At 48.0% G+C, this 27676-nt stretch overlaps 1 protein-coding gene across 1 annotated transcript; it reads right to left on the bottom strand.

Moving 5' to 3' along the window:
• Window positions 1–2449: 2449 nt before the first annotated feature.
• LOC127059450 (TOG array regulator of axonemal microtubules protein 2-like) lies at window positions 2450–27440 on the bottom strand. The gene is made up of 18 exons (XM_050972954.1): window positions 27349–27440; window positions 26837–26883; window positions 20800–20961; window positions 19939–20071; window positions 18192–18297; window positions 17212–17447; window positions 15546–15698; window positions 14153–14270; window positions 13089–13192; window positions 11715–11731; window positions 11527–11666; window positions 10186–10402; window positions 9253–9339; window positions 7636–7863; window positions 6744–6958; window positions 5824–5897; window positions 5241–5287; window positions 2450–2601 (listed from the first exon to the last, which is right to left on the bottom strand). The coding sequence occupies exons 1-18, from the start codon at window positions 27438–27440 to the stop codon at window positions 2450–2452; spliced, it is 2328 nt and encodes a 775-aa protein (XP_050828911.1).
• Window positions 27441–27676: the final 236 nt, after the last annotated feature.

Below are 27676 nucleotides of genomic sequence, written 5' to 3'. Positions count from 1 at the left end.
CAAGCAGGTTCTCATGGCATGGTTTCTCATGTGGATAAGTCAGGCAACCGGGAACATCAGGGACACCCTGCTACCACAGTGCTCTCTGCAGCTGAGCATCTAGTTAGAAAGGACTCCTGGTAAGCAACTACCTAATTATGAGTCTTAGAAAAATTTCATAATAGGCCAAATAACATATCAACAGCAGCTTAAAACAGGGGGCAAAAAATTACAAAACTAAAACCCTCTAAGGTGCAAAACAAAGAAAGAACATAAAATACACCATGGACAAATTTTAAAAACTCACAGGAACTGCTATGCTCTTCATGTTGAAAGACTCAGTACTTCATAACGATTTATCCTACCAAGAGCCAAAAGAAGAAACCATGTACTGCAACATCTGAGCTTTGCTAGCCCAGGCAAGTTTATCATGTCCCATTTTCAGGCCCACAGAGTCCCTTGACAGCCAAATAACTGCATTAAGCTTTTCCACAGAAGAATAGCCACTGCAAACACTGCAGCAAAGGGCTGCAGCAGGCATTTAGATGCTAGGTGTATTCCCAGTTTCCCTGGACTGATGAGTGGCTCTGCAACCTGTCTTCTCCCAACACATAATGAAGATTGTTGTGACCTTTTCAGAGGCTATTTACAAACCAGTAAAAATAGCCTTAAATAAGCTTAATAACTCATTAAGCCTCTTAAATAAATTCTTAGTAATTTTAAGAGTCCTTTGATAGGTTTAACTCAGACTCCTTGTAGCAAAAAGGAGACTAGGACTTGTGTGAGTTTCTCTACTCTTCGGATGATAATTCCCAGGAGACTGATATGCTCCAGAAGTACAAAGCAACAGCTCTGGGGGTGACTACTTCCCAGTCACTCATTTGGCGATGAGACACCAGTCCTGCAAAAAAGTAGGTAGAAAGCAAAAACAGGGGCCAAAGTATCCAATTACCCTAAGCTTCTTATCTAAGATTTTCTTTTCCTTCTAGATTTACACAAAACTGAGCCAAGATCCAAGCAATACCCAACTCCAGTTTTGCAAGCCAAGCACTTCCCAGAGCTCTGAAGCAGCAGCAGGAGGACCGTGCCTCACTGCTCTTTGTGGATGTTCATGTTTCTGGTGTGCAAGAGTAGTGGCTTTGAGGAGGGACAAGAATGTCCCTATTCAAACAGTGGCTGTGCAAGGAGATGTGAAGTTTCACAGCCTTTTTTAGGATATTTTAGAAAGTTCTAAGAGAACATTGTGACATGGAACAGGTCCCTAATTTTGTCTCCAGAGAAATCCCCAAAGCACACATTCATTGTGCTGCTGGTGGCAACCCCATAAGCTCATGGACCAGTTTTCCCTGAAACATGCCACCCTGCCTGGGCTTTACTAGGCCAGGACTAGACCCATAGCTAAGCAAACACATGCAGCCATGTGACACACAGAGTTTTTCTTCAGAAAACCAATTAACACGTTCACATGCAGTTTCTTCTGTAACATCAGAAACTGGCAACCATGAGGACTTTGCTGTCCAAAGGTTACAGTTTGCACTGGGCCCAGAAATGGTTTTCCCTAAGGCAAAGCAAATTGAAATGTGACATTTAAAAGCTTCAAATGACTATCAAAGGAAACAGCAAAATAATTTCAGGGTAGGGAGCATTGTCAATGATCATGCAGCCCACCAGGACCTGGAGCTGAATCCAGAATTGCTTTTTCCAGCTATTCATTGCCCTGGAAAGCACTGGTCCATGGCAACAAATGATCCCTAAGCCTGGGGCTGAATGGCACCCAGGCTGGACTGTAAATAGATTTGAGGAGCCCTTGTCACTTGGTATTGGCCTCACACTCCACTCATCCTTCTGCAACCAAGTTGCAAACAACACAGCTGGACTGCTGCCCTGGGTAAATGCACTTACAGATGACTTTCCCAGAGCAGTGCATCATTTCCCTGTGAAATACACAACCTTTTCTTACCTATGGAATTGTGACTGAAGACACTTGAGAGCCAGATCTGTGTGAGATTGCAGAGGAGCAAAGCTTTGGCATTTGGGCACACTTCTCTTGGTTTATTTCCTCAGGCCTTTGGTGAGCACACAACACATCTACATGGAAAACTTTGGACTAGACAGGATCCTTTGGGTCCATTGTCCCCCAAACATGTGAACAGGTGGCCCTGTTGTAATGCCAAGTAACAAAGAGCAGCACAAACAGCACAAAGAAATCATGGCATAAGAGGAAAAGGAGAGGCCAAGTGAGGAAAAGATGTTGTGGGACACTGGCACATGGAGGGAGCTGCACTCCCAATCTTCCTTTGGTTTATGTATTTTTTTTTTTTTTTGTTTTTTAAAATAATCACAATCAAATATATACAACTGAAATGATGCCATCAAAATTTAAAAATACAATCAAAACACATTTATTCAAAACTACATCTAAATATCAGAACATATGTAAAGTTGTACTATGAAGCCTAAAACATAAATCCTATTCTTCAAACACACTTCGATCAGTTGGCAGCCTCTTCCTGATCTTCAAGGAAAGACAGCTCTTCTGGACTGGAGACAAGGACTTTCTCCGTACGGGAACATCAGAAACATACAGGGAAAACTTCTTGGCAAGAGGGTAGCCAGTCAGGCCTGCAAAGGGGAGACACAAAGTTTAACAGAGACTGCAAAATCTAAAGCATCTGAAGCTCTCTATTTCATGGGACAGATTCCTTGGAAGATTCTATACAGCTGCACAGGAAAACATGCTCCTGGCTGGCAGACACTTGAAGCAGGTCAGGGGAAAACCCTGCCCCACTTCCCCAGAGCTAGCACAGGAACAGCCTGGGCTTCTGGGCTGCCGTGGGACAGCTGGGAGCCCAGAGCCCTGTGCTCTCCAGGAATGGCTCAGCTGCACATGCAGCCTCCTGCTCCTCTCCCTGCCCTACAGCTGAGCAGCCCTACAGCTCCAGGGGCACTGGCAGCAGCACAGCTCCTTGCAGGGGGCACATGCAGGGCACAACTGTTCCCTGGCAATGAGCACAGCCTCTCTGGGCTGCCACAGGACCCTTCCTCCCAACAGATAGGGGCCCAGATCTCCCCTTACCTCTGTGTGAGCCTAATCCATGCTCCTGGGGCTCCTGGGCCAAGGTCCCCTGATCCAGCCGGGAGCCCAGACCTCCATTCCCATGGCCGGGGTCCAGTACAGGCATCTCCAAACCGAACGGGTCCGTGAGTTCCCTTGTGAACAGAGGCATCCCAGGTCCTGTCTTACACTGAGAGCTCTTTTCCTCCTTTCTCTGGGTTTTTGTGGTAGTATCAGAAGAAGCTATCAACCAGGTACAAGAGAAGAAGTGAGTTAATTGAACTCACGCCTTTATAATCAGCCCTTCTAATGATTCAGGAATTCAAAGTCTATTTTAGTTACTGGAAAGATTGCTTGGGTTTTTTTTTATTTTTCATGAAACGAGCATCAGTTTAATTTCTCTGAACAATATGGAGCTGGCAAGCCGAGAGAGAAGGGTTCTACTACTTCAGGTGCTGCCCACTGCCTCCCCACTACTACAGGATCACTTTCCTTCCAAACAGTTGGGAATTCACAGTGCTCTCTAGAATCTGACACTGGCAAGAACATAATTGTTTTCAAAAGTACTTTTCAAGGCCTCTGTTTCTGTATTTCCCACTCAATTCCAGCTCGGGTTTTGCAGTTTTGGGGATTTTTATATTAATCTTTACAACAAAGGGAGTTCTGTGACACAAACAGTGGCACCACATGTTAGACGCAAAAGCAGCTTTGCTTTCTCCAGTAGATGTGCCCAGTATTCTGTGAGCCTGTATTTGCAGGGAACAAAGTTCTCATCACAAAGTTCTACTTTTGCTCTACTTACTTGTTCCAGGGGTTTATTCTCTGCTTTCTTTTCAGCAGAGACCCCCCAAACAAAAACAAACATGACCTATCTCAAAACATTTCTGATCTCGGCTAATACCCACAATTCAAAATGTCCTTACTGGAAATAGTTGATGGCTAGTCATTCTGAAGTAATCCCCAACAGAGCTGAGACCTAAGAGAACTAATTCTTTACATGGCTTCACAGAGAATAAAATCATGTGTCAGCCAAGCACTATGAGAGAAATACCTGTCTCAAAGATAGATTCTCTCACCCTGCAGAATTCTCTGGTCAGTAACAAAAGCAAGAGAGAAAAGGATTAATGACATAAGTTAATTCTAGTCCAGAATTAATCCAGAAAAAATGCCACCTTTCTTACTCAGTAAAAACATCTCCCTAGCTGCATTAAGCATTCCAGTTGCATACCAGCAAGGAAGGAGTCATTCCAAGGGGCCATACCCAGGATTTGGCAGAACTAACCCTAAGCCAAGGAACCAGGGGATCTGAGCCCTTTTTCTGCATCAGCAGAATTATTTCTTCAAGTCTCATCTCACCTATCATTACATGCCCAGAGATGCCAAAGGAACAACAGCAGTGTCATTCAGGCTTCCAACTAGAAAGCATTGCCTGACCCAGATGCACCAGACACAGCATTTTGTCTGGCACAATTCCACTTGTCAGGGACCAGGCCAGGAAGGGACAGGCACAAGGCAGAAGGCATCTCCTGCCCCAGCCTCAGCCTGCAACACTGACACAGGCAGAGACAGCCAGGGAAGAGATTTGTCATTGTGAGCCTGCCATAGGTGGCTTTGGGCTTGTGCTGTCAGAGGATGCCAAACTAACACCCTGCCTAGGCGGCATCCATTTGGATGTCTCCTTCGCATTCGTTGGAAAATGCCAAAAGACTTTCTGTCAGATGAATTTTCCCTATTCCTCCCAGTGCAAAACCAGGCAAAGTCCATGATCTCAGAGGGTTCAGATCAGAAACAGTTCCAAGGAAAGCTTTACTCCTTCAAAAGCAGGAGGAAGGAATGGGAACATTTCTCATTTCCTGCTAAATGCCTTCCTGTTCTATTCTCATTTTGACACTAGAAAGGCTTCAGGGAGACAAAAGGCATGTGCAGGATGGAGAGGAATGTTTTCTTTTCCTGCACAGCATTTCCAGGACCCCAAGGCACCACTCCAGCTCCTGCCCCTCAACTCTTCACACTGGAGGAATTTTTAGTGCAGCACCAGAGAACACTCCCACAGACTGGGATACGGAAGAGTCTACTGAGCCCATCAAGGAATTGAAATGAATTTAAAAAAATTTTTTAAAGATTGTGTTTTAACCAAGCTTTCCAAATGTCACCTCTGAGTCAAGACTAGAAATGTCATTTTAGGACAGACAAGCCCTGTACTTACCTGCATGTTCCAAGGTCTTCTCTTGGCTTCTAATGCTGGATCCTGGCCTGGAAAAAATGGAGGACAAAAGAACATATGAGGAGGTAGAAAAAGAAGGGAGGGAATCGGTATACCATGAAAGGAGGCAAACCTTGTTAGCCTGGTCATTTCTGTGAAGTAGGGAACGGAACATAACCCCCAAGAGGATTAATTGTCCTTAAGCTTTCGGTTGCTGCAGTCACACAGAGCTGGCCAAACTCTGGCTGAAATAATAGCCATGTCCAGCAGGGAACCCATCATGAGATGCTTTAAGCCCTGCCTCCTCTTCCCCACCACCACCTCTGCTCTTGGGTTTGAGATTGGATGGGCAAAACAGTGAATACACAGAACTTTGCCTTGATATATGTGAGAATATGATGAAGATGTGATTTTCAACTATAAATATACATTGTAAAATCATCCCACTAGATGGGAAGATTGAGGTGAACAGAACACTGGGGCAGCAGACACCTTGGCTTACCTCATCTTCTGGCACTCCTGCAAATCCATCTGGGGAGAGCTGCACAAAGACCCTGCAGCACTGCCAACAGGGGGTCTGCCTTACGCATCCATGCGGATCAAAGGCAGTCCCAGTGACCCCTTCTTCATTTCCCCTTCAGTGGAACACAGCAAGGAGGTCTGGAAAGAGTAGAACACAGTGCTCAGATCAATCATCCAACCTTGCCCCCATTCATGACTCAAGATATTTATCCATGCTCTTTATTGGGTCTTGCTAGAAAAACTGAAACTGAAGCAGCAGCTTGGCTATGGATAGGGAATGGAAAGGGAACTCATGAGGGACAGACTCTATCCCATATTTGAAACCTCTCCCCTCATGCTCATTCCTCTGCAAATGTGGCTGCATTCCCAGCTGGCATCCCCATGTTTGACATCAAGATGTCAAGGGGTGCCACTGCCTCCACTGGCCTTTTGGATGGCATGGCAGTGGGTTTAGAACACTGTTCTCTTCCTGCCCCTAAGGTGCCTCACAGCCACTGCTAATCTCCAGCCATGGCCCCACCAAGCCATTCTGCAGGATGTCCAAACCTGCTTTTCTCAAGACCCTCATTCCTTCTGCTGCTGCCCTTCCCTCCTCCAGTTCCCCAGCAGCCTTTAAGCCCAGATGCTGCTGAGCTCTCGCCATGCTCGCTGCTCTCCAGCTCCCACACATCCATCATCTCAGCCTCACTGGCATTGAGGAAGTTCAGCAGAGCTCCCTGCCCTGCTGCTCTCTGCAAGCTCTCTGCCTGCCCACGTTGCTCCAGGGCCCCCCATGGCAAGGCCAGGAATGGGGCTGCAGGCAGCAGGGACAGATGCACTCCCATCCTTAGTATCCCATCATTTCTGGCCCAGCTAAAGAGCCAAACAGGACCTGTTCAAACTTCACTGCAAGGGTCACTTCCTGTCAGGGGAAAGGCCTCAGAGCTCTGCACACAGCACATAAACCGAAAATTTACCACACTGGACTTAGCTTGGTCTCCTTACCTTACTTCCTTTTCTCTCTAATGTGAGCTCCTCTTTCTTTCTGCTCTCCTCATCCCAGCCATTGCCAGGTATCCCAGTCTCCACTTCTCCGTGGCACATCTTGCCTATCTTGGTTGAAAGAGAGCACTTGGGGGTGCGCAGCAACAGCTTGAATGGAAGGAGCATGAAGGGACTTGCCAGGGAAAACCTCTTGGCTAGGGAGTAGCCAGTCAGGCCTGCAACATGGAGACACAAAATCTTTCAGAGCCTGCAATGCAAACCTAAAGTATCTGAAGCTCCCTATTTCATGGGACAGATTCCTTGAAAGCTTCTATACAGCTGCACAAGGAAACATGCTCCTTCTGGCAGACACTTGAGGCAGGCCAGGGGAAAATCCTGCCCCACTTTCCCAGAGCTAGCACAGGAACAGCCTGGCCTCTGGGCTGCCCTGGGACAGCAGGGAGCCCAGAGCCCTGTGCTCTCCAGGAGTGGCTCAGCTGCACATGCAGCCTCCTGCTCCTCTCCCTGCCCCACAGCTGAGCAGCACTACAGCTCCAGGGGCCCTGGCAGCAGCACAGCTCCTTGCAGGGGGCACATGCAGGGCACAACTGTTCCCTGGCAATGAGCACAGCCTCTCTGGGCTGCAGCAAGTCCCTTCCTCCCACCAGAGAGGGGCCCAGCTCCCCACTTATCTCTGTGTGAGGCTGATCCATGCTTGGCCTTCACCTTGTCCTCAGTCTGGAGTTCCTTCAGGCCCCCCATGCCATTACTAGGAAGGGTGATGGAGAGAGCAGGGGCAGATGCACACCCTTCCTTAGTCTTTGGTCATTTTTGGCACAGCTAAAACTCCCATCCAGAGGTGTCCAACTCAGAACTTTCTCAGCTTTCTGAAGAACATCCAACCTTCACCAGCCCAAAAGGCTGGAGAGATTTTCCTGCACGTGTGGAGGCTTGCTCTCAGCACACCTAATCAGCTGGGTGCCCATCACCTCGCAGAGGGCACAGGCAAGCTTGGTGACCACAGCGCAGACGTTGGCGCTTCGCACAGGCAGCGCCTTGTTCTCCAGGCAGGACCAGAGCACGGGCAGGGCGTAGCGCTGGACCACTTCAGGGTTCCTGGCATAAACCCATTCCACAAGATCTGCCGGGACAGAGACACAGCTCCTTACCCACCAGCCTCAATGCAAACAAGGATCTACCTCTGGCTTTGCTTCTTGGAAGCCTCTCTGGCCAAGATCAGTGAAATAGCACACAGAGCCCCATGACCCAGAAACGGGCAGGGCAGCTGATCAGCCTTGAAACAGAGCCACCAACCCTTCAGGACTAATTTCTCCAAACAGAGCCTTGTACCTGTGGCAGATTTTGTCCCTCTACTAAATTATTTCACAATTTGGTTCTACATGAACAATGAATGAAACATCAAATTGCCTTTTATTCCCATTAAGAAGTTGTCTAAACCCACACATGAGATTTGGAAATGCACCCTAGAGAGGCAGTTGAGAGATTTCTAATAAAAGGGATGATTCCATTTTTGTAACTTTGATGTCAAGGGCCAAAAGTCTCATCTGCCTCTTCCCTTTGCTCCATGGCACACAGCCAAGGGCAGTATTAGAACACACTTCAAAACTCCAGCCCACCAGAGATGGGTGCTGCTTGACAGCTGGATGAGAAACATCAGTGACTAGCTGGCGTCTTTGGCAAAATGCTTTTGTAGCTTCCAACAAAGAGCTCTTTCAAACCTCAGGGTATCTTAGGGAATTAGCCAGACCCCATTGCCCTGGCATTTGAGCATCTCCACATTTTATTGGCATTTCCCTTCCAAATGTTAATGGCTTTTTTTCTTACAATGTGCACTGAAATAGGGGCATAGAGAGAGAAGAAGGCTACACAGGGGACTGAAATTTAGCCAAAACACTAGTGTTTTCTCACGTTGTCTCTGGAATCTGCTCTCTGCTCATTTTCTGAAATGAACTGTATCAAACACAGACAAAAATTTACTACCAACAAGCTCCTTGCATGGCAGATTTGACTGAGAGATCAAAACCTGAAATGCTCAGGAGACCAGTCTTATTTTCTGATCAGGCAAAACGTTATGTAGTAGCCATTTACTACTGTGGTGGAAGTAGACTTCATTTTCTCTGTGCTGTTAATCCACCAGCAGTCATCAACATTGAAAGAGCTCCTAAAAGTACCCAAAACAATTCTGCTAAGCAGGAAAAGGGTTCTGGCACCCATTTTAAAATGGGACTTCATTTGAGTTTCAATGCGGTTCAAGACATTGGTCACTATGGTACTTGAGAAGAGCCCCAGTGAGAGCTCAGCCCTGAGGCCGAGCTCTGCCCCCATCTCAGATGCTGCACAGCTCTGCAACAGCCAGGGAAAGCCTGCCAAATACACCTGCCTTGGCTATTGGGCAGGAGGGACAAGCTCCGCACCTCCTGATATGGAGGAGCTACTCTGCTGTCTGTTCACAGGCATTCCCTGTAAATACTCCCTCAGAGACCTCTTGGCTTAGAAGGGGAGGCCATACCTGTGATACGCTCCGTGACCTCCAGCAGAGCTTCACCACTCAGTTGGCTCCATTGATGGCTGAGCTCTTTCATCAGTGATACTTCATCTACAAGTGAAACACACGTCTCTGCTCACTCTTCTGAGGGCATAGGAGAAAGGAGAGTGGGGAGGGAAAGGGCAGGGCAACCCCATTTTATACAATTAAGTCAATTTCTGCTGATTTTTGAATCCTTTTTTTCTTTCTTTCCAGCCTACTTGGCAGGGTTTAAAATTCCAAAAGAAAAGCTCTCCTTTCACATTTGTAAATCCAAAGTTGTCTGCTGTCCCAGGAGCCACCTTAAAACATTTCACATCAGGGACCTCAAGAGTTCAGTCACATGGAAGCAGTGAAAAGGTTTTGCATCCCAGAGCAAAAAGGAAGAAGCCCATACTTGGGACACAGAAAGGCACTGACTCAGACCGTTTGTGAGTTCACAGAGCAGCTGAGGTGGAGAAAGTGGAAACTGCCCCCGAAGACCTGCCTCTTCAACACTCCATTTTTCAGGCATATTCCCCCAGTGCCTTGTGGAGCCTTCCAGGTGGCTGCTCTGCAGAAGCTCTGATGGGCCAGTGTTCCTTCATGCCAACAGCAAAGCTGTTCATTTGGGAAGTCAGACGGGGCCCAAGCAAGCTCCAAAACCCCTTTGCCTCTGGATTGTAGCCAAGCTGTAGTCCAGAACTTGCTCTTCAGACCAGCAACACAGAGCCAAGGGAGCCTGGGACTGCTGGGAAGTGCTGCTGCACATTCCAGCCTGTTGGGGATGGTGCATAAGGACTGCACCTCCACAGCTTCTGGTGGGTGTCAGCTGGAGCGTTCCACAGACAACAACAGCTCCCAAGGCACTCAGCGCTCTCTTGTGTGGGAGAGACAGAGACACAGCTGAGGAGAGTCCATGCCAGGGCTCAGCCTTACCCAAATGAGCAACGGATCTGTCCAGTGCGTTCACAGCTGCAGCATGAACCCCGGGATCCTTTGAGTTTAGGTTCTTTGTTATTCCCTCCACCAAACGGACCATCACCGGGTTCAGGGCATCTTCCAGGAGTCCTGTCATTTCTGCCAGCACCTCCAGCGCCTTCTGCTTCACTTTCTTGTGTGTGTCATTTATTCTCAGGAGAAAATAATCAAAAATCTGTGAAGAGACCAAACAACATGAAAGCTGGATTAAAATGTCCTTGTTTCAAGAGGGGATGTAGAAATGAGCACTCAGCAATATAAAAGATGAAAGAGATCCTTTCTGTCAGGTCAGCCTTTGCTTGCACAATTTCACCCTTTTCCTGTGGGCCACTCACTGGAATGGTTGCACAACCTGATGCTGCTTGAAAGATTTTCTCCTGTTTTTAAGAGCTTTGGTTGGGTCCAGAATAGCTCCTATGGTGTTTCTCTCCACCTATAAATCATTAAATCAATTCCATTTATTAATTCAGAAGACTTCCTTTGTTTTCAAAGTGTGGAAGCAGATATTTACCATGCCCATTTTTCCATACAGTTGCCTCAAGTACTGAGGGCAGTTATGATTTTGCCAAAACTGTGGCAGGAGGAGATCTAACTTATATTTTGCCTGTCTCAGAACCTGAGTCTGGAGATGGGCAGGCTCTGGTCAATTCTTCCAGGATCCAGACCACTTCTCTAAATAACAGGTGAACTTCTGAAATGTAATGTGCTCTACAGCTCTCGTTAGAGCAGGGTCAGTCCCTTGACAACCACAGGATCAGGCACCATTTTCTGGAAAAAGGGAAAAAGCAGCCACTGGGAGGAGAAAGGATGGATCTGTCCTTAGCTGTTTTCCTCCTTTTCCAAGAGAAAAAAGGCCCCCCAAGAAGGGTGAGCACCATTTTACCAAGAGGAACAGGGATGAGGATGGAAATGAGTAGCCAGAGTTGTGCCTGTGAAAGACGAGGTGGATTTACAGAAGTATCCTTTTAAAAACATTTTGTTTAAACCAACCCAGCCTGATACTTCTCTTCCCCATGCAAACCCCTCTTTGGTCTAGAGAATAACTGCCATGCTTCCAATGGTTGGATTCCCTTTAACAAACTGGGAGCAGGAGACAGCAGCAGTTACACCAGCAGAAAATTCAGCTGGGCTGAAAGAACTCGTTCTTAAACCTGGACCTGAATTAAATTTGTCTGGGTAAGAATGACCAGCCTGTCCCAAACAGCCAGGATGTAATGCCAAGACACACTGAATTAACTTTACTTCTACAGGCTTGGGAAAGAAGCTAAATGAAGGGAAAAATAAAGATACCCCACATACTTGGACAATGTTACTGGAGATCAGCTGGGGGCTGGTTTTGCACAGGTCTAGGAGGAGTCCCACTCCTTCCATCCGTGCCTGAAACCCCTTGGCTTCCAGGAGATGGTAAAGCTTCTGGAGTGACTCCCTTCCTTCCACAGCTACAGGTCATGTGGCCTGGGCTTTTGGACAGTGGAGGAGGCGTCCACCAGGGGCAGGCTTCACCCTGGAAAACAAAATCAAATTAGGGCCTTTTGCTGATAATACCTTCAGTTTATTGTGAGCAAAACATCTTGAGGAGCTTTCCTAACTATGTGATTTCAAGCTAGAAAATCATGAAGCTCTGAAGAAAAACTTGGACCTCGTGACAATCATTATGGGAGACAATCTGCAAGTGACATTCTCATCACTGCTCACTCAGGAAAACCAAGGATGAGATGCATCTGATCTGATCTATCTTCAGATGCCTTCCAAGGCACACAGTAGTGACTCCTCTTTTAGGGAGACACTACTTCCAAGTTTAAATGCCTGCTCATATGGGACGTGTGTGTCTTATAATAAGGAAACTCATCAATCTGGAGAAGTGTCTCTACACTGGAAAAGTAGCTCAGATGCATCTGAACAGATGAACAGGGGCATAGCTGAAGGATCCAGAAAATCAGGAACAGAGATAGAAACAGAAGCCAGACATGTCAGAACTACGCTCACATTTCCTTTGCTTCCCTAGAGACTAGATGCACAGCTTAACAAATCCACTGGGAATGATCCTCTTGGATCAACCTGTCTCTTCCATGAGAATGGGAAGTTGCTAGCCATGCTACTGAGGCATTGGGTCACTTTCCTGCCACCGCTGAGCAGGACAGAGCTAAATAAATCCCCTCTGTTATCAGAGGAGAACAGGTACAAGTAGCTCTGCCACTGGCATGAAGAGACAGCAAGCACTAAATTCGTGTCTTAAATGCTGATTGCAGTACAGGGGGAAATCAACCAAACATGCTGTCCAACCAGCAAACTCTATGAAGGACAGGGATACAAGACCAAAAAGTCCATGCTGAGACACCTGTTGACCAAAGCTGCTCAGGAATTGCCTTGCTCCTTACTATTCAAACTTTGTACTGTTTCAGGGTAAGAAAACCATGAATCAGCCAGGCCAAACCACATGGATGGAAACTGCTTGTTTGGGAAATGGCATCTTGCTTCTAAACTGGGACTTCTCATTAAAACACCCATCTAAGAAGGACTCCACTTGGATGAAAAAAAACCCTGGTTGAGTTGACTTGTCTCAAGTCAGGCAGCAGAGACTTGGCCCTCTCCTGGCCTCTATCACACTGCCCTTGCCACTGCACTGGATCATCTGAGCTGCAACCAATGGGTGTCTTTTTGTCACCCAATTTTTGTGGAAAGCCCTGCAGGGAAGTTGTGTTCAACACAACACAGAGGTTGACATTTTTTAATCCTAGAGCATTTGTAGGGAAAGGAAACAATCTCTGCCACTGGTCATCTCCAGCAGAAAGATTTGCCTGAGGAAGAGGCATGTAAAGCTTGTCATGTGCTTGTTCACATCTGACAGAAGTGCTCAGTACCGTTTGCTAGAAGGCAATGTGGCCTGGGGCTCCTTCAAGCCATCCTTCCTCTCCTTCACCGGCTCCTTGACAGATGGGCATTCACCCTTCTGGTTTTCCAACCCCTACAAAGACAGAAAGAAACCCCATGGATCTTTAGAATATAAAATAGGAAATTCCCTGCTTAAAACACAAGTTAGAACCAGGATCACTGCTACCAAGGTTTAGGGAAACATTTCCTAACTTACAGAAATAAACAGACCAGAGATTCAGTGATGCCAACTCTTGGTTTGCAATAGCCCAAGGCAGGTTATAGGTGCTACCACACTGAGCAGCAGTCTAAAGTCCCAAATTCATTAGTCTTGAGCATAAGTGGGAATAATGCAAACTGATAGGCACTGAGTGGTCTTAAAGGAAGCAGCAGAAAAAATTGGACTCTTTGGAGGTTGGCCCATTGTGTTGGAAGTTGATTTGGTTCAACGCTTACTCTCCCTGCTCCTGCACCAAGGCACACTCCCTTCTGTAATGTAGATAAAAAGAATAAAATCCCCCCCAAACAAATACATGATTTCCCATTGGATGGTGCTGAATACACTAAGCTTCCTCCAGCTCCACAGGGCTTGACAGCAGGGCCATATTCCCAAAAGACAGACAGCAATTGTAGTAACTGGGATTGACTTGGACATCTTTTCTATGTTTGGAAATTTCCTTGGTACTGCTTCTTCCACTCTCTTTTGGAAAGACTCTGTTATGTTCAGAAGCACCATTCCCACTTAATTGCTTTACTCGGGGCAGAGTAGGGAGAGTGTGGTGGGGGCATACACGTGAGTGTAAACCCATTTTCTCCTCTTTCCCTTTCTTCTTTGTGACCAATATTCAAAGTATTCAAAACCCCACTTTTCCCCTAATAATTGCAGTTCTACTGTGGTCTGCAGATGAAGAAGCTGAGGAATAACAGCTCAATCCCAGGAGCAAAGTGATTCAGCAGAAGAGGAATGAGATAAAGACACATTGGGTATGTTTGATCTCATTTTAGCAGGCACAATACTTGCACAAAGGATATATTCCCCCTGCCAAGCACTTACCTTCTTCTTAATTCTTGTCAGGATATCTTCCAGGTCATGCTTGGAAAGAGATTGTTCCAAAAACTTTTTAAATTTTTGATTATTCAGTAACATCTTCACCATCTCCTGTCCATAATGCCTAAGGAAGGAAGCAAGGAAGGAAGGAAGGAAGGAAAGAAAAGTGAACAAAGGAAGAATGTTAACAGAAGAGGCTGATACCTTAAACTCATCAGCTGCAATGCTTGCATGAGAAGGCACTACCTACACAGCAAAGAGGGAGATTTACCTCACTTGACACTGCACAGTGCTGCAGCTGAACACAAGAGGCAAGAGGAGAATGTGGGGCAAGAGAAAAATACCATTTCTCTCTGAAACTGGGGGTGTGCTTATGTGGGATCAAAGGATCCCAGAGAACAAGTGAAACACATCTGCTTTGTTGTCAGAGCCTGTTAGCAGTGTCCTGCTGCCATTGCACAGTAATTTACCTTTCTTTAACTGGCAGGGAAGCCAGGACAAAACACCTCATCCTTGCTTTTGATTATTCTATACTGTATGTATGCACAGGGGCAGCCAGTTGCTCTGGTGTTCTTGGCAGCTATTAATGGGAATTTTGTCATCAAAGTAAGGGGATTTTGGTGGTTTGGAGTGATTTTACCACTAGGAAACCACAGCTTTCTTCAAGAAGAGATTTGGAGGTCACTGAGCCACAGATAACAGAATTCTAGAAATCTGCAGAAGAGGTTTAGAAACACTGAATATGTTGCCAAATACCTCTGAAATATTTCTAGGGAAGTCTTAAATTAATGTGAAATAGATACTTTGGATCCTTCAGTGATGAACATTAGCCAACATTTGGCTTTCTCTTGTGCAACTTAAACTGTTGGATTGGCTAATCTGAGCACTCGTTTGATCTCAATAAAGAATCCTTCAAGTCAAAGCAAGTTGGCAATGCTCCTTCTTGCTGGCCAACCTCAGGTTACCCAGTACAGTCAATTCCCCAGGCAACCCAGAGTAGTGGTCACAGCACCAAGCCTTACAGAGCTCAAGAAGCATTTGGACAATGCTCTCAGGCACATGGACTGAGTCTTGGGCTGTCCTGCACACGGTCAGGAGCTGGACTTGATGACCTGCATGGGTACCTTCCAACTCAGCACCAAGACTGACAGAGCTCAAGAAGCATTTGGACAATGCTCTCAGGCACATGGAGTGACTCTTGGGCTGTCCTGCACACGGTCAGGAGCTGGACTTGATGACCTGCATGGGTACCTTCCCACTCAGCATATTCCATGATTTGATGCCCCTTAGAAACACTGTGAGGTCCCTTATTATTTCCTTTAGTTTCCACTCTTTTGTGGTTTTGTCTTTAAAGCCAAAATGGTTTTCCTTGTTTTGGAGGTGAAATAAAGATCATTACCTTGTGTCCTGGTGACGGTCCTGAGCCAGTTTCCCTGCCACTTGTGCCAGCCTCTCAGCCCTGGGGGTGCCTGCGAGCTTGGTGACTCCCATTTTCTCCACCAAGGACAGGAGGAGTTCGGCCGCACACTTCCGCGCCTGGGTGTAGCGGCTCCTGGGAAGGAGAGAGCAAACCCTGGGGCACAGGGACAAGGAGCAGCAGCAGCACAGGCCTTGGCCAGAGCATGCTGGGGGATGGAGCCTGCGTTCTCCCTGCAGCTTCAGACACCTGCAGAAGGTTCTGTCCTCAGATAAACACTAAGTCAGCATTGTACAGAAGGACTGCTACACGGAAGAGGGAGGAATTCAGTCTCCCTGCACTATCTGATACTCCATTTCTTTCCCAACATTTACTCAGAGAAAGATTGAAGTAATAGAGCACATATGAATTATTTAGAAAACAGGGACAATTCATGCTGACCCATTAGAGGATACCCACTACAAAGAGCTGCAGCAGGATGAGGCTCTTTCCACCCATTCATCCCCAAATCTGCAGACCTCTGGGAAAAAACAAATGCAGGGAAAATGCGTAGGGGCGTGAAGTTGCAGAATATCCAGCAATGCAGCCTGTTTCTTCTGTGAGCCTTGGCAAGGGATACATCTGAGTGTTTTACCCTATGCAAAGTGAGGAAAGGGTGCCAGTCAGTTTAGCCAGGTTGTCCTGTTCTAGACACTGTCTCTTGGGAACTATCAGGCCCAGCACCAACACTAAGGGCAGCATTTGCTTCAGCTGTCCCATGGCACTTGGCCTGTGAAGGTGCCTGGAAAGTGATTCATCCTCTCAAGGCTAACATGAAGCATCATTTTGAATAGAAAGTAGAGCTCTAAGCCCAGGACACTCATACAAGATTCCTTTGGCAGGAGCTGTACCTACTGTGCAGGCTGTGCCAGACCCAGCACACTCTCCCCCACGTGCTCCACACCCCAGCAAGGACCCTCCTTATTTCTCAGGCTAATGGAATCATAAGGATACGTAGTTTTCCCCGGGGACTCTGTGCTTAGTGCTGCAAAATATGCAACAGCTGCATATTTTGCAGCACTCACAGCTGCAATTGCAATTGTCCCTCTTCCCACAAAAGCACAAGGCTCTATCCTTAGCCTTTGCAGGCACTTTCACTTCCCCTCCATTCACTGCATCAAGGAAACTCTGAGAGAGAACTCCAGGAAGCAGCAGGAAGCTGTGTCAGAGGAGCTTTAGTTTGGATATCAGGAAAAGGTTTTTCATCCAGAGGGTGTTTGGGCCCTGCAACAGGCTCCCCAGGGCAGTGGTCACAGCACCAAGCCTGACAGGGTTGAAGAAGCGTTTGGACAACAATCTCAGGCACACAGGGTGTGCCCCTTGGGCTGTTCTGTGCAAGGCCAGGAGCTGGATTCGATGGTCCTGATGGGCCCCTTCCAACTCCCTATATTCTAGAGTTCTGTGATTCTGTGACCTAATGGTCTGCAGGAGGGCAGAAACAGGTGACAAGAGGAAAGCAAAGAGGTTGATCAGAGAATCAAGTCACTGAATCCACAGAAGATACAGGATACAGGACCCTTCCCTCCCAGCATTCCCATTCTCTCTCTCATCCCTTCCCTCACCCACACATTGGAAGGTGAAGAACATCACTAAAAGAAGAAGAACCTACTTGACTCCCCTGTCCATGAGAACAGTCATTGCTCGTGCAGGAGTCACATTCTCCACCATCATCCCCAGGCTCTGACAGGCTGCCTTCTGAATAAACTCTGGGGAGTTGTGCACCATGTGGAGAAGGACTGGAGCAACCTCATCCAGTTCAGAGTCCATGTCCTTCTTCAAGAGGGCAAAGAGCTCTCCCAGAGTGACAACTGCTGAGCAGGACACCTTGGACCGGAGGTTGGTCACCTGGGGAAGTCATGAGGGGAAACATAAGAATCACCTTGGAAAGAAAACCAGTTTCCTTAGACAAAACTCCCAGGAAATCACAGCATGTCCCGCTGTGTATAAAGGAACATAAAAGCACAGGAGGAGCAGAAGAGCCCAAGCACAGAAAGGCACTTACTCTGGCATCAGTTTCTGGCCTCACACCTGCCTACTGCAGGCATAAAGAAAATGCTTCACTGAAGTGTTCTACTTAACCCTTCTATAATGTCAATTGCTTTGATTTTAGGCCCTTTGATTTGAAAAACAAAGAAGCAAAATAAAGTAAGGGATGCTTTCAAACCATAAAGGCACAAGTCATAAAAATAAAACAGTCAAGTGCTCCTGTTCAAAAAAGCAACCCCTGTACTTGAAGCACTCAGCCAGGAAACGGAAAACACAGGCTCAGATCTACAGCCTCATTTGCAGTGTCCAATTACAGCTTGGGCAGAGATTGGGACTCTGCCATATAATGTCATTAGTGTCTCAGTTTCTGCCTTGCATGATAATGGCACCACACTCAAAGACAAGTGCCAGACACCTGACCTGCCAGTAAATACAGCTGCATGTACACACAGATCCTACAGATAGCTGACAGACATTAGAAATAGAAGGTCTAAAACCAGAAATGAAGGCAGTGCCTGAGCACACATGGAGATGGAACAAGCACCTATCTACTCTACAAGCCATGTATGAAGGATGGGGGACGATTCAGAGCAATGTTCTCACCTCGCTGGTAACTGCCAAGCAAATCTCATGAAGTCTGGAAAGCAGGACTTCTGGATGGGACTCAGCCAGGCGTGGGATGTTGAAGAGTCCCTTCTCCTTCAGTTCCCTGAAAGGCAAGTACCAAAAAGATTGATTTTTCTCTCTACCCAAGAACTAGGCAGCACCCTCTGAAATGACCAGGCAGGCAGCTCAGTCAAACCATGGCAGGTGCTTTTCAAGGAATACTTAATGAAATCATGGAACACATTGCCACAGGATGCTGTGGCTGTCAAAAGCATACACAAATCCAAGAGGCAAAGAGAGGGCTTTCAGAGTCTTCATTTGTGGCCTTTCTGAAAATCTCTGGCACATGAAGTGCCTCTGTCACTGCTTAGAAGAAGCTGTGAGGCCAGGCCATGCTGCTGTTTCTTGTCACCTCCCTGGAGCTGTCCCTGAGACACAGTCCCATTGGGCTGTTCCTGGGACATTTTCCTTCTTTGTCAGCCCCAGCAGGCAGTTCAGCACTGAGAGTCTGCACTGCCACTCTGGAGCTGAATTTCCACTCTTCAGTCCAGGCCTCTGTGTCACCCACTCCACTCCACCTCACACATTCCCCAAAAACCAGAGCAGGATGTCCCAGAAGATTACAATTCCACCCCTGGGCAAGAACTGTTGGAACTCTGGCTTTTCCCAGAACCCTCCTACCTAAAACAACCCCCACAACAGCAACATGTTATTTAAAAGGTGCAAACTATTCCCTCTCTCAGCACGTGCTTTGTGCAGGCCCTCAGCCTCAGGAAGGTGTGTGAGGCATCAGGGCTGCAGCACAGGGCTGGCGACTGATCCCACGGGAACCCCTGAGTGTCATCAGGGCCCCCCACACCTGCAGAAGCTCTCTGCACCTCACAGGGCACCAAAGAGAAATGGGGAAGAGAAAGCAGAAGAGAAAGGGCAAAGCAAAGGAGATGCATTGTGGCCGATTGCTCATGCTTATCCCTGTGGGAATGAAGCATCCACCAGGTGAGTGGATGCAAAACCAGACATCAAAAAGACAACCAATATCAGCAACATTTGTAGGGTTATCACCTCTGGGCCTCCTTCTGTCTCTGTAGAATTTTGGGACCCATTGTGAGTATGGACAAAACATCTCAGGCTCATATGAAGCAGTGAGAAAGAAAAGTTGACTTCCAAAAATGCAAGATTCCTAGAGGATTTTATTTATTTGGCCTTCTCTTCTGCCATGAGCCATTCAGGAGTAAAGGCAGGCTGAGGGACTTGAAAGCACAACTCAGTCCATTTCTCAGAAAGAGGAGCTCCCTGGAGCTGTTTCTGGGGCTCACATGCAGGAGGAGTCCCTGCCATTGCTGTCAGCAGTGGGAGCAGAGAGGAATCTTACTCAGGCCCCCTGGGCCAGCAGCCCAAGGCACCCAAATCTCTACACTCAAAACTGCTGCCATCCTGCCTCTGCCTTCAGCCAGCAAATCATCTCATCCCACAGCTTTCTCTCTTCCCTCAGCTTTTTCTTTGCAGCTCCATGGAGCGGCAGGCAAAGGGAGGAAACAGCACGGACCTGCTGCAGCTGCAGCTCTGCTGCAGAGCAAGGCCAAGAAAAGGCTGCTCTCCCATCTTGATGCTCTCCCTGCTCTGCAGTGGTTTCACCAGTGCCCTTTGGCCCTCTGGGCTCTCGGCGCTCCGAGGCACGAGCAAGAGACGCTTCTGAGGGACCTTAGCGCTAAGAGGGACACCGAGGGAACGGGGCCTTCCTTACCAGTCATCGCTGCCCAGCATGGAGAGTGCCTCCTGCAAGGACTGCTGTGGGTCTGAAAAGGCTCTGTCCTTCTGCCCGTGCCCACGGGGCATCTTCTCTCGTCGCTTGGCCCCAGTGGCCGTCTGCGAGGTCACTGTAAGGAGAGGGTCGGCCGTGGGCGCTGCAGCCCCGGGCAAGGCACCCCGCCATGGCGCGGCCTGCAGCCCCAGCTCCCAGCCAGGCTTCTGTGTGGCACACCCTGCCCCTGGCTCAGAGACTTCCCTGCTGGCTGGCTCCTGGGGCTCCTTGCTTGCTCCCAGCCTCCCCCAGCTGGGCACAGCTCCAGGCTGAACCTGACAATTGCCCCCACGGCGCCAGCTCCCAAGTGCCACAGGTGCCACAGCCTGCGGCAGGTTCCTGAGGCCGCAGAGCCCCCACTGCCTGCCAGACAGTGCCGACAGCAGGACTGGCTGGCCCAGGAGGGAACCCCACAGGGGCCTCTCTTGTCTCAGCGCCCTGATTTCCCCCAGCCCTGAGGACAGGGGCACTCTGCAGCTCCCTGAGGAAAGACCTGCAGCTGCCTCATGGCAGCACCAAGCCAAGCCTGAACAACCCAGCCCTGCTGGGCCCGGCTCAATCCCCACGGAGCAACGCCCAGGGAACAGCCATACCTGACCCTTCACACCTGTCCTCTGTTTCCATTGGCTTCAAATATTCTAGACTACCAACTTTTGGAGTAACTCCAAAGAAGATTTGCTGTTCATTCTCAGGACAGACTATGGACCCAAGATCCCAGCTGTGCTGGTGGAGGCAGGAGGCACTTTGTGCTCCTTGTGCAAGGACAAACCCCAGCAGGAAAAAGCTTCCACAAAGCAGGCTTACCTGAGGAGATGCATGGGAAGCTGCCATCCCCATGGATGATGGGCTTATTGGGCAGTAAGGGCATGTTGTCCTGCTTCCTCAAGACCTTTTTCTTCATGGCACTACCAGGGTGTTTCTTCTGCACACTAGGAGCTGTGCCATCGATAGGTGGTAGACTAAAGGCTGCAGGGACCAAAGAGGAGCTTGTAAGTGGAGGCAGCTGGACAGGGTGATGATGGAAAGGGCCAGACTTGCTGGAGATGGGCAACATCTCTTTGTTATCCCAAAGAACTTTGAGTATAACAATGGCATGCTAACATGGGACAGTGATCACAGAATCAGAGAGTCCTAGAGAGTTTGGGTTGGAAGGCACCTCTAACCACCATCTAGTCCAGCCCCGTGAGCAGGGACATCTTCACTACATCAGGTTCCTCAGAGCCCCATATAAACTGGCCTTGAACACCTTCAAGGACGGACCAACAACAGCTTCTCTGGGCAAACTCTGCCAGCTTTTCATCCCCTTCATTTAAAAATAATTCTCCCAATATCTAATCTAAATCTCCCCTCTTCTAGCTTAAAAGCAAACTGCAGCGATCCTTCCCCTAAGAAACAAGAAAAACCCAGTATTGCTTTGCTTTTGTTGTCCTGTTCCAGAGGCAGGCAGGGGAAGTTCCCAAAGAAAGTGCAGACAGCCTTGCGTGATGCCCTCGGGCTGAGTGCTGCCTCCTAAGGGCCCTGCTGCCGCCCTCGGGCAGCGCTCACAGCCCTGCAGGCAGAGCCCCTCAGCCGGGATTCAGTCGGGAACGCTGCTTGCTCCTGGGGCTACAACAGAAACCCTGGCTGGGGCTTCAGCACAGCTCCACAGTGCCAGCTCCTCAGCAGGGAGTGGCAGGAGAAGGATCTCTGGTGTTTTCATCAGGAGGAGATGAATTTTTTTTCTTCCAGGTTGCACCCAGGTTGTAAAGCATTCTTTTGACCTCACCTTCCGTGGAGGCTGCTCTCCAGGAGAGTGTCTGAAGCCCCAGTGCTCTTTGTAGGACAAAATTTTCTACTCTGAAGGACTTTAGAGGTGGAGGTGGGAAGCTGATATTCTGTTACTCACTCAGTGAGGCCATGGGCAAGACACTTCATGCCTCTGTATTTTTCTTTGGGAAACAGAATTAAATCCTAATGCAAGCTTCCACTCAGATGCAAGCAGAACAGCCCGCCCCAGTCTGATTGCAACATTGTGCAAAGGGCAAGCAAGTGGTCAAAAAGGACCACAACAAGTGTAGCCACCACGTACTTGCTTCAGCTGCATGCCTGGGCTCAACTGCCTTAGGAGGAAGCTGTAAGGATGTTTCCTTTTGTCTCCTCTTCATCACTTTTTCCGAAAGCTCCATTGTCTTCCACTCTAAGTTCTTTTCAGCCAACTTCCACAATGCAGCATGGATCTAGGTGCAATGGAAATACATCACAGACTGTAAGCAGAGACACACAAACCAGACACAACATCTCATCAGGAGCACAGAGTCCACAGAGTGCCACAGGCATCAATGCAGCTCCATGTACATTCCAATAGTTTCAGAGGAATGTCTCCAGTCCTCACCTCAGCAATTACACACAGTGAGGTGGAACACTGTAGTGCCACAACCTCACATGGCTGCAACTGCAACCTATGTCAGGAAGCCCTGCTTGAAGCATGAAAGTCATAGGAGTGCGCCAAGACAGAGGAAGAGCTCACATGGCCAGTGAGCACGCAGTTCAGTTCCTACAGGCCATGGCAGAAGAATGAAAACCATGTGCAACACCCAGCAAGGAGGGCTGATGAGCTGTTGCTTAAGACTCATGGCCAGCAACTGCAGCTGTTTTTCACTCCCTGGCTTCTGAAGGACTCAGCTCTCAAGGACTTGGTCTCTGAGACCAGCAGACCAAAAGGAGGAGTCTTGTGAAAACGAGTTGCAGAAGCATTGATGTTCATGAGCAGAAAACTTGAGAATGAGAGGGCTGTGAGATACAGCCCCAAAGGTAACCAGGAAAAATCAAACTCTCCCATTTGATTTTGCAGCCTTGCTTACACTCAAACATTAGAATCGTTATTTCTCTGCTTCCAAGGATGCATTTTGCCTACATTCACTGATGTGTAGCTTGCTCTGCCATTCTGAGCTTCTCTAAAACAGTCTTTGCACATAAAGAATGCTTCTTGCATGACATTAGCACCATCTCCAAACCAGAGACCTTGGCACCACTGGAAATGGCCAAGCAATTGCCCTGGAGTTGTCAAGCATATTCCCAAGAGAATCCCCATCCCCCAAGGAGTGGAAGATTATGATTTTCAGTGACATTTTGGGCCAAGCACTAAACAGCCACTGGAAAGGAAGTCTGCTCATCCCTGCCTTTATCCCTCACCTTTCCAGAGCCGTTCCTCAGCACTTTGTCCCTCGTAAGATCAGCACTTCTGGGATGATCTGTCTCCTTGGCCTGGCTCAGTGGGAGGCCTGGGAATGGAAGCAAAGGTTCCTGTAAATCTCTGGCAGACTTCAAGCCCCCAAAAATGCCATGCTGGCCAAGAGGAAAGACAGATTCCAGGTTGCAGAGCTCTCCTAAAACACAGAGATTTCCCAATCTGTGAGAGCCTTGAGAGCAGCCAGGTACAATGCCTAGACCCTCTCCCAGGGGATGGGCTACTGGCAGCAGACATGACATTACTCTGTTGGCCAGCAGACTGAAATCTGCTGCATGCCAAAGGCCTCAGCCCCTGCATGCTGGAGAGCCTCTGTGTCTCATAAAGAAGGGCAGAGATGGAGATTGCTCTTGACAGAGATTCTTATCTGCCCTTATTCATGCTGATTTTAGTAAACATCATCTTTCCAGTTCCTGAAAGAAGTCCCAGGTTCTAATACCTGGATGCATTTAGATCAACATTTTCTGCTCTTTGTTGGAATCTTTTAGAGGACATTCAACAAAAAGTCTAGGGTTGCAGTAGTGATACCCAAACGTAAATTGTGTTCTTGTCACTAGATAATTCATTTTCCCCAAGGATTTTCATTCCAAACTGTATGAGATTGGGCCACTTTTGGGCCAGCCTGACTAGAGGTTGATTTTCTTAATGCAAGTAGAACAATGGAGCTCATTCTGGAATACTCTCCAACAGAGCTGTTAAAATTCTGAGAACTAATCATTCTATACAACACCTTCACACAGGATAAATCATGGGGCAGCAAAGCAGAAAAAAAACAATGTTGCAAATCCGGATTTTTGTCCCTGTAGAATGGCCAGCTTAATAACAAAGGACAGTAAGGTCTGGGCTTTGAGGAAAGAGGGCAATGGTGGATGGAAGGCAAGGTCTTGGAAGGTAAGAGCATCTGGAAAGATGGCAGGGAAACTACAGATCCAAGCATAACCTCCTTGAGACCATGGAAGTCAGTCAGGTCTGCAAAATCTTTCAGAGCCTGCAATGCAAACCTAAAGCATCTGAAGCTCCCTATTTCATGGGACAGACTTCTGGGAAGCTTCTAAACAGCTGCACAGGAAAACATGCCCCTCCTGGAAGAACCTTGAAGCAGGCCAGGGGGAAAATCCTGCCACACTTCCACAGAGCTAGGACAGGAACAGCCTGGCTTCTGGGCTGCCCTGGGACAGCAGGGAGCCCGGAGCCCTGTGCTCTCCAGGAATGGCTCAGCTGCACATGCAAAACCCTGCTCCTCTCCCTGCCCCACAGCTCAGCAGCCCTAAAGCTCCAGGGGCCCTGGCAGCAGCACAGCTCCTTGCAGGGGGCACATGCAGGACACACATGCAGGGCACAACTGTTCCCTGGCAATGAGCATAGCTTCTTTGGGCTGCCACAGGACCCTTCCTTCCAACAGAGAGCGGCCCAGATCTCTGCTTACCTCTTTCTGAGGCTGAGCCATGCTCCTGGGGCTCCTGGGCCAAGGCCAGCCGGGAGCCCAGACCTCCATTCCCATGGCCGGGGTCCAGCACAGGCTTCTCCAAACCGAACGGGTCCGTGAGTTCCCTTGGGAACAGAGGCATCCCAGGTCCTGTCTTACACTGAGAGCTCTTTTCCTCCTTTCTCTGGGTTTTTGTGGTAGTATCAGAAGAAGCTGTCAACCAGGTACAAGAGAAGAAGTGAGTTAATTGAACTCACGCCTTTATAATCAGCCCTTCTAATGATTCAGGAATTCAAAGTCTATTTTAGTTACTGGAAAGATTGCTTGGGTTTTTTTTATTTTTCATGAAACGAGCATCAGTTTAATTTCTCTGAACAATATGGAGCTGGCAAGCCGAGAGAGAAGGGTTCTACTACTTCAGGTGCTGCCCACTGCCTCCCCACTACTACAGGATCACTTTCCTTCCAAACAGTTGGGAATTCACAGTGCTCTCTAGAATCTGACACTGGCAAGAACGTAATTGTTTCCAGAAGTAGTTTTCAAGGCCTCTGTTTCTGTATTTCCCACTCAATTCCAGCTCGTGTTTTGCAGTTTTGGGGATTTTTTATATTACTCTTTACAACAAAGGGAGTTCTGTGACACAAACAGTGGCACCACGTGTTAGACGCAAAAGCAGCTTTGCTTTCTCCAGTAGATGTGCCCAGTATTCTCTGAGCCTCTATTTGTAGGGAACAAAGTGCTCATCCCAAAGTTCCACTTTTGCTCTACTTACTTGTTCCAGGGGTTTATTCTCTGCTTTCTTTTCAGCAGAGACCCCCAAACCCAAACAAACATGACCTATCTCAAAACATTTCTGATCTTGGCTAATACCAACAATTCAAAATGTCCTTACTGGAAATAGCTGATGGCTAGTCATTCTGAAGTAATCCCCAACAAAGCTGTGAGACCTAGGAGAACTAATTCTTTACATGGCTTCACAGAGAATAAAATCGTGGGTCAGCCAAGCACTAGGAGTAGGATACCTGTCTCAAAGCTGGATTCTTTCACCCTGCAGAATGCTCTGGTCAGTAACAAAAGTAAGACACAAAATAATAAATGACATAAATAATTTCTAGTCCAGAATTAATGCGGAAAAAAAGTCATGTCACTTACTGAGTAATACTAAATCCTTAGCTTCATTAAGCATTCCAGCTGCATATCAGCAAGGAAGGAAACATTCCAAGGCACCATCCCCAGGATTTGGCAGAACTAACCCTAAGCCAAGGAACCAGGGGATCTGATCCCTTTCTCTGCATCAGCCGAATTATTTCTCCAGCTCTCATCTCACCTATCATTACATGACCAGAGATGCCAAAGGAACCACAACAGTGTCATTCAGGCTTTCAACTAGAAAGCATTGCCTGACCCAGATGCACCAGACACAGCATTTTGTCTGGCACAATTCCACTTGTCAGGGACCAGGCAAGGCAGGGACAGGCACAAGGCAGAAGACATCTCCTGCCCCAGCCTCAGCCTGCAACACTGACACAGGCAGAGACAGCCAGGGAAGAGATTTGTCATCGTGAGCCGGCCACAGGTGACTTGGGGCTTGTGCTGTCAGAGGAGGACAAACTCACACCCTGCCTAGGCTGCATCCATTTGGATGTCTCCCTCTCCTTCATTGGAAAATGCCAAAAGACTTTCTGTCAGATGAAGTTTCCCTATTCCTCCCAGTGCAAAACCAGGCAATGTCCATGAATCTCCTTCACATCTCAAAGGGTTCAGATCAGAAACTACACCAAGGAAAGCCTTTTTCCTTCAAAAGCAGGAGGACAGAGTGGGAACATTTCTCATTTCCTGCTAAATGCCTTCCTGTTCTATTCTCATTTTGACACTAGAAAGGCTACATGGAGATAAAAGGCATGTGCAAGATGGAGAGGAATGTTTCCTTTTCCTGCACTGCATCTCCAGGACCCCAAGGCACCACTCCAGCTCCTGCCCCTCAACAGTTCACACTGGAGGAATTTTCACTGCAACACTGAAGCACACTCCCACTGCCTGGGATATGGGAGAGTCCACTGAACCCATCAAGGAATTGAAAAGAATTTAAACCAAATTTCTAAAAGAATGGGTTTTAAGAAGTTTTCGAAACGTCACCTCAAATTCAAGACAAGAAAGGACATTTTAAGAGAGACATGCTCTCTACCTACCTGCATATACAGAGGACTTCTCTTGGCTTCGGCTGCAGGATTTTGGCCTGGAGAAAAAGAAGGACAAAAGAACATATGAGGAGGTAGAAAGGGAAGGGAGGGAATGGGTGTACCATGAAAGGAGGCAAACCTACTTAGCATGGCTACTTCTGTGGAGGAGGAAATGCAACACAAAAACCCCAAGAGGATGCAAGACTGATTAATTGTCCTTAAGCTTTCAGTTGCTGCAGTCACACAGAGCTGGCCAAGCTCTGGCTGAAATAATAGCCAAATCCAGCAGGGAACCCATCCTGAGGTGCTTTCAAGCCATGCCTCCTCTTCCCCACCACCTCCTCTGCTCTTCAGGCATTTCTGTTGGGTTTGACATTGTGCTGGACCATCATAGATGGGCAAAATGGCAAATGCCCAGAGGTTTGCCTAAAGAGATGGGACAGCTGACTGTGCAAAATGACCAGAAGAGATGGGAAGAGTGAGGTGAACAGCACACTGGAGCAGCAGACACCTTGGCTTACCTCATCTCCTGGCACTCCTGCAAATCCATCTGGGGAGAGCTGCACACAGACCCTGCAGCACTGCCAACAAGGGGACCGCCTGCCTTGCGCATTACGGGGATGAAAGATTTTCCAAATGCCCCCTTCTTCTTTTCCCAACCACTGGGATAATGCAAGGAGGTCTGGAAAGAGTAGAACACAGTGCTCAGATCAAGCATCCAGCCTTGCCCCCATTCATGCCTCAAGACATTTAGGTCTACCCTTAACTGGCACTTGGAAAAAATGCACAAGTCAAACTGATGGAGCAGACTGGCACAGGATGGGGAATGGAAAGGGAACTGGTGACGGA

Source organism: Serinus canaria, chromosome 3 (genome assembly GCF_022539315.1).
Source record: "Serinus canaria isolate serCan28SL12 chromosome 3, serCan2020, whole genome shotgun sequence".
Lineage (NCBI taxonomy): Eukaryota > Metazoa > Chordata > Aves > Passeriformes > Fringillidae > Serinus > Serinus canaria.
This window is presented reverse-complemented; position numbering and strand designations above follow the sequence as displayed.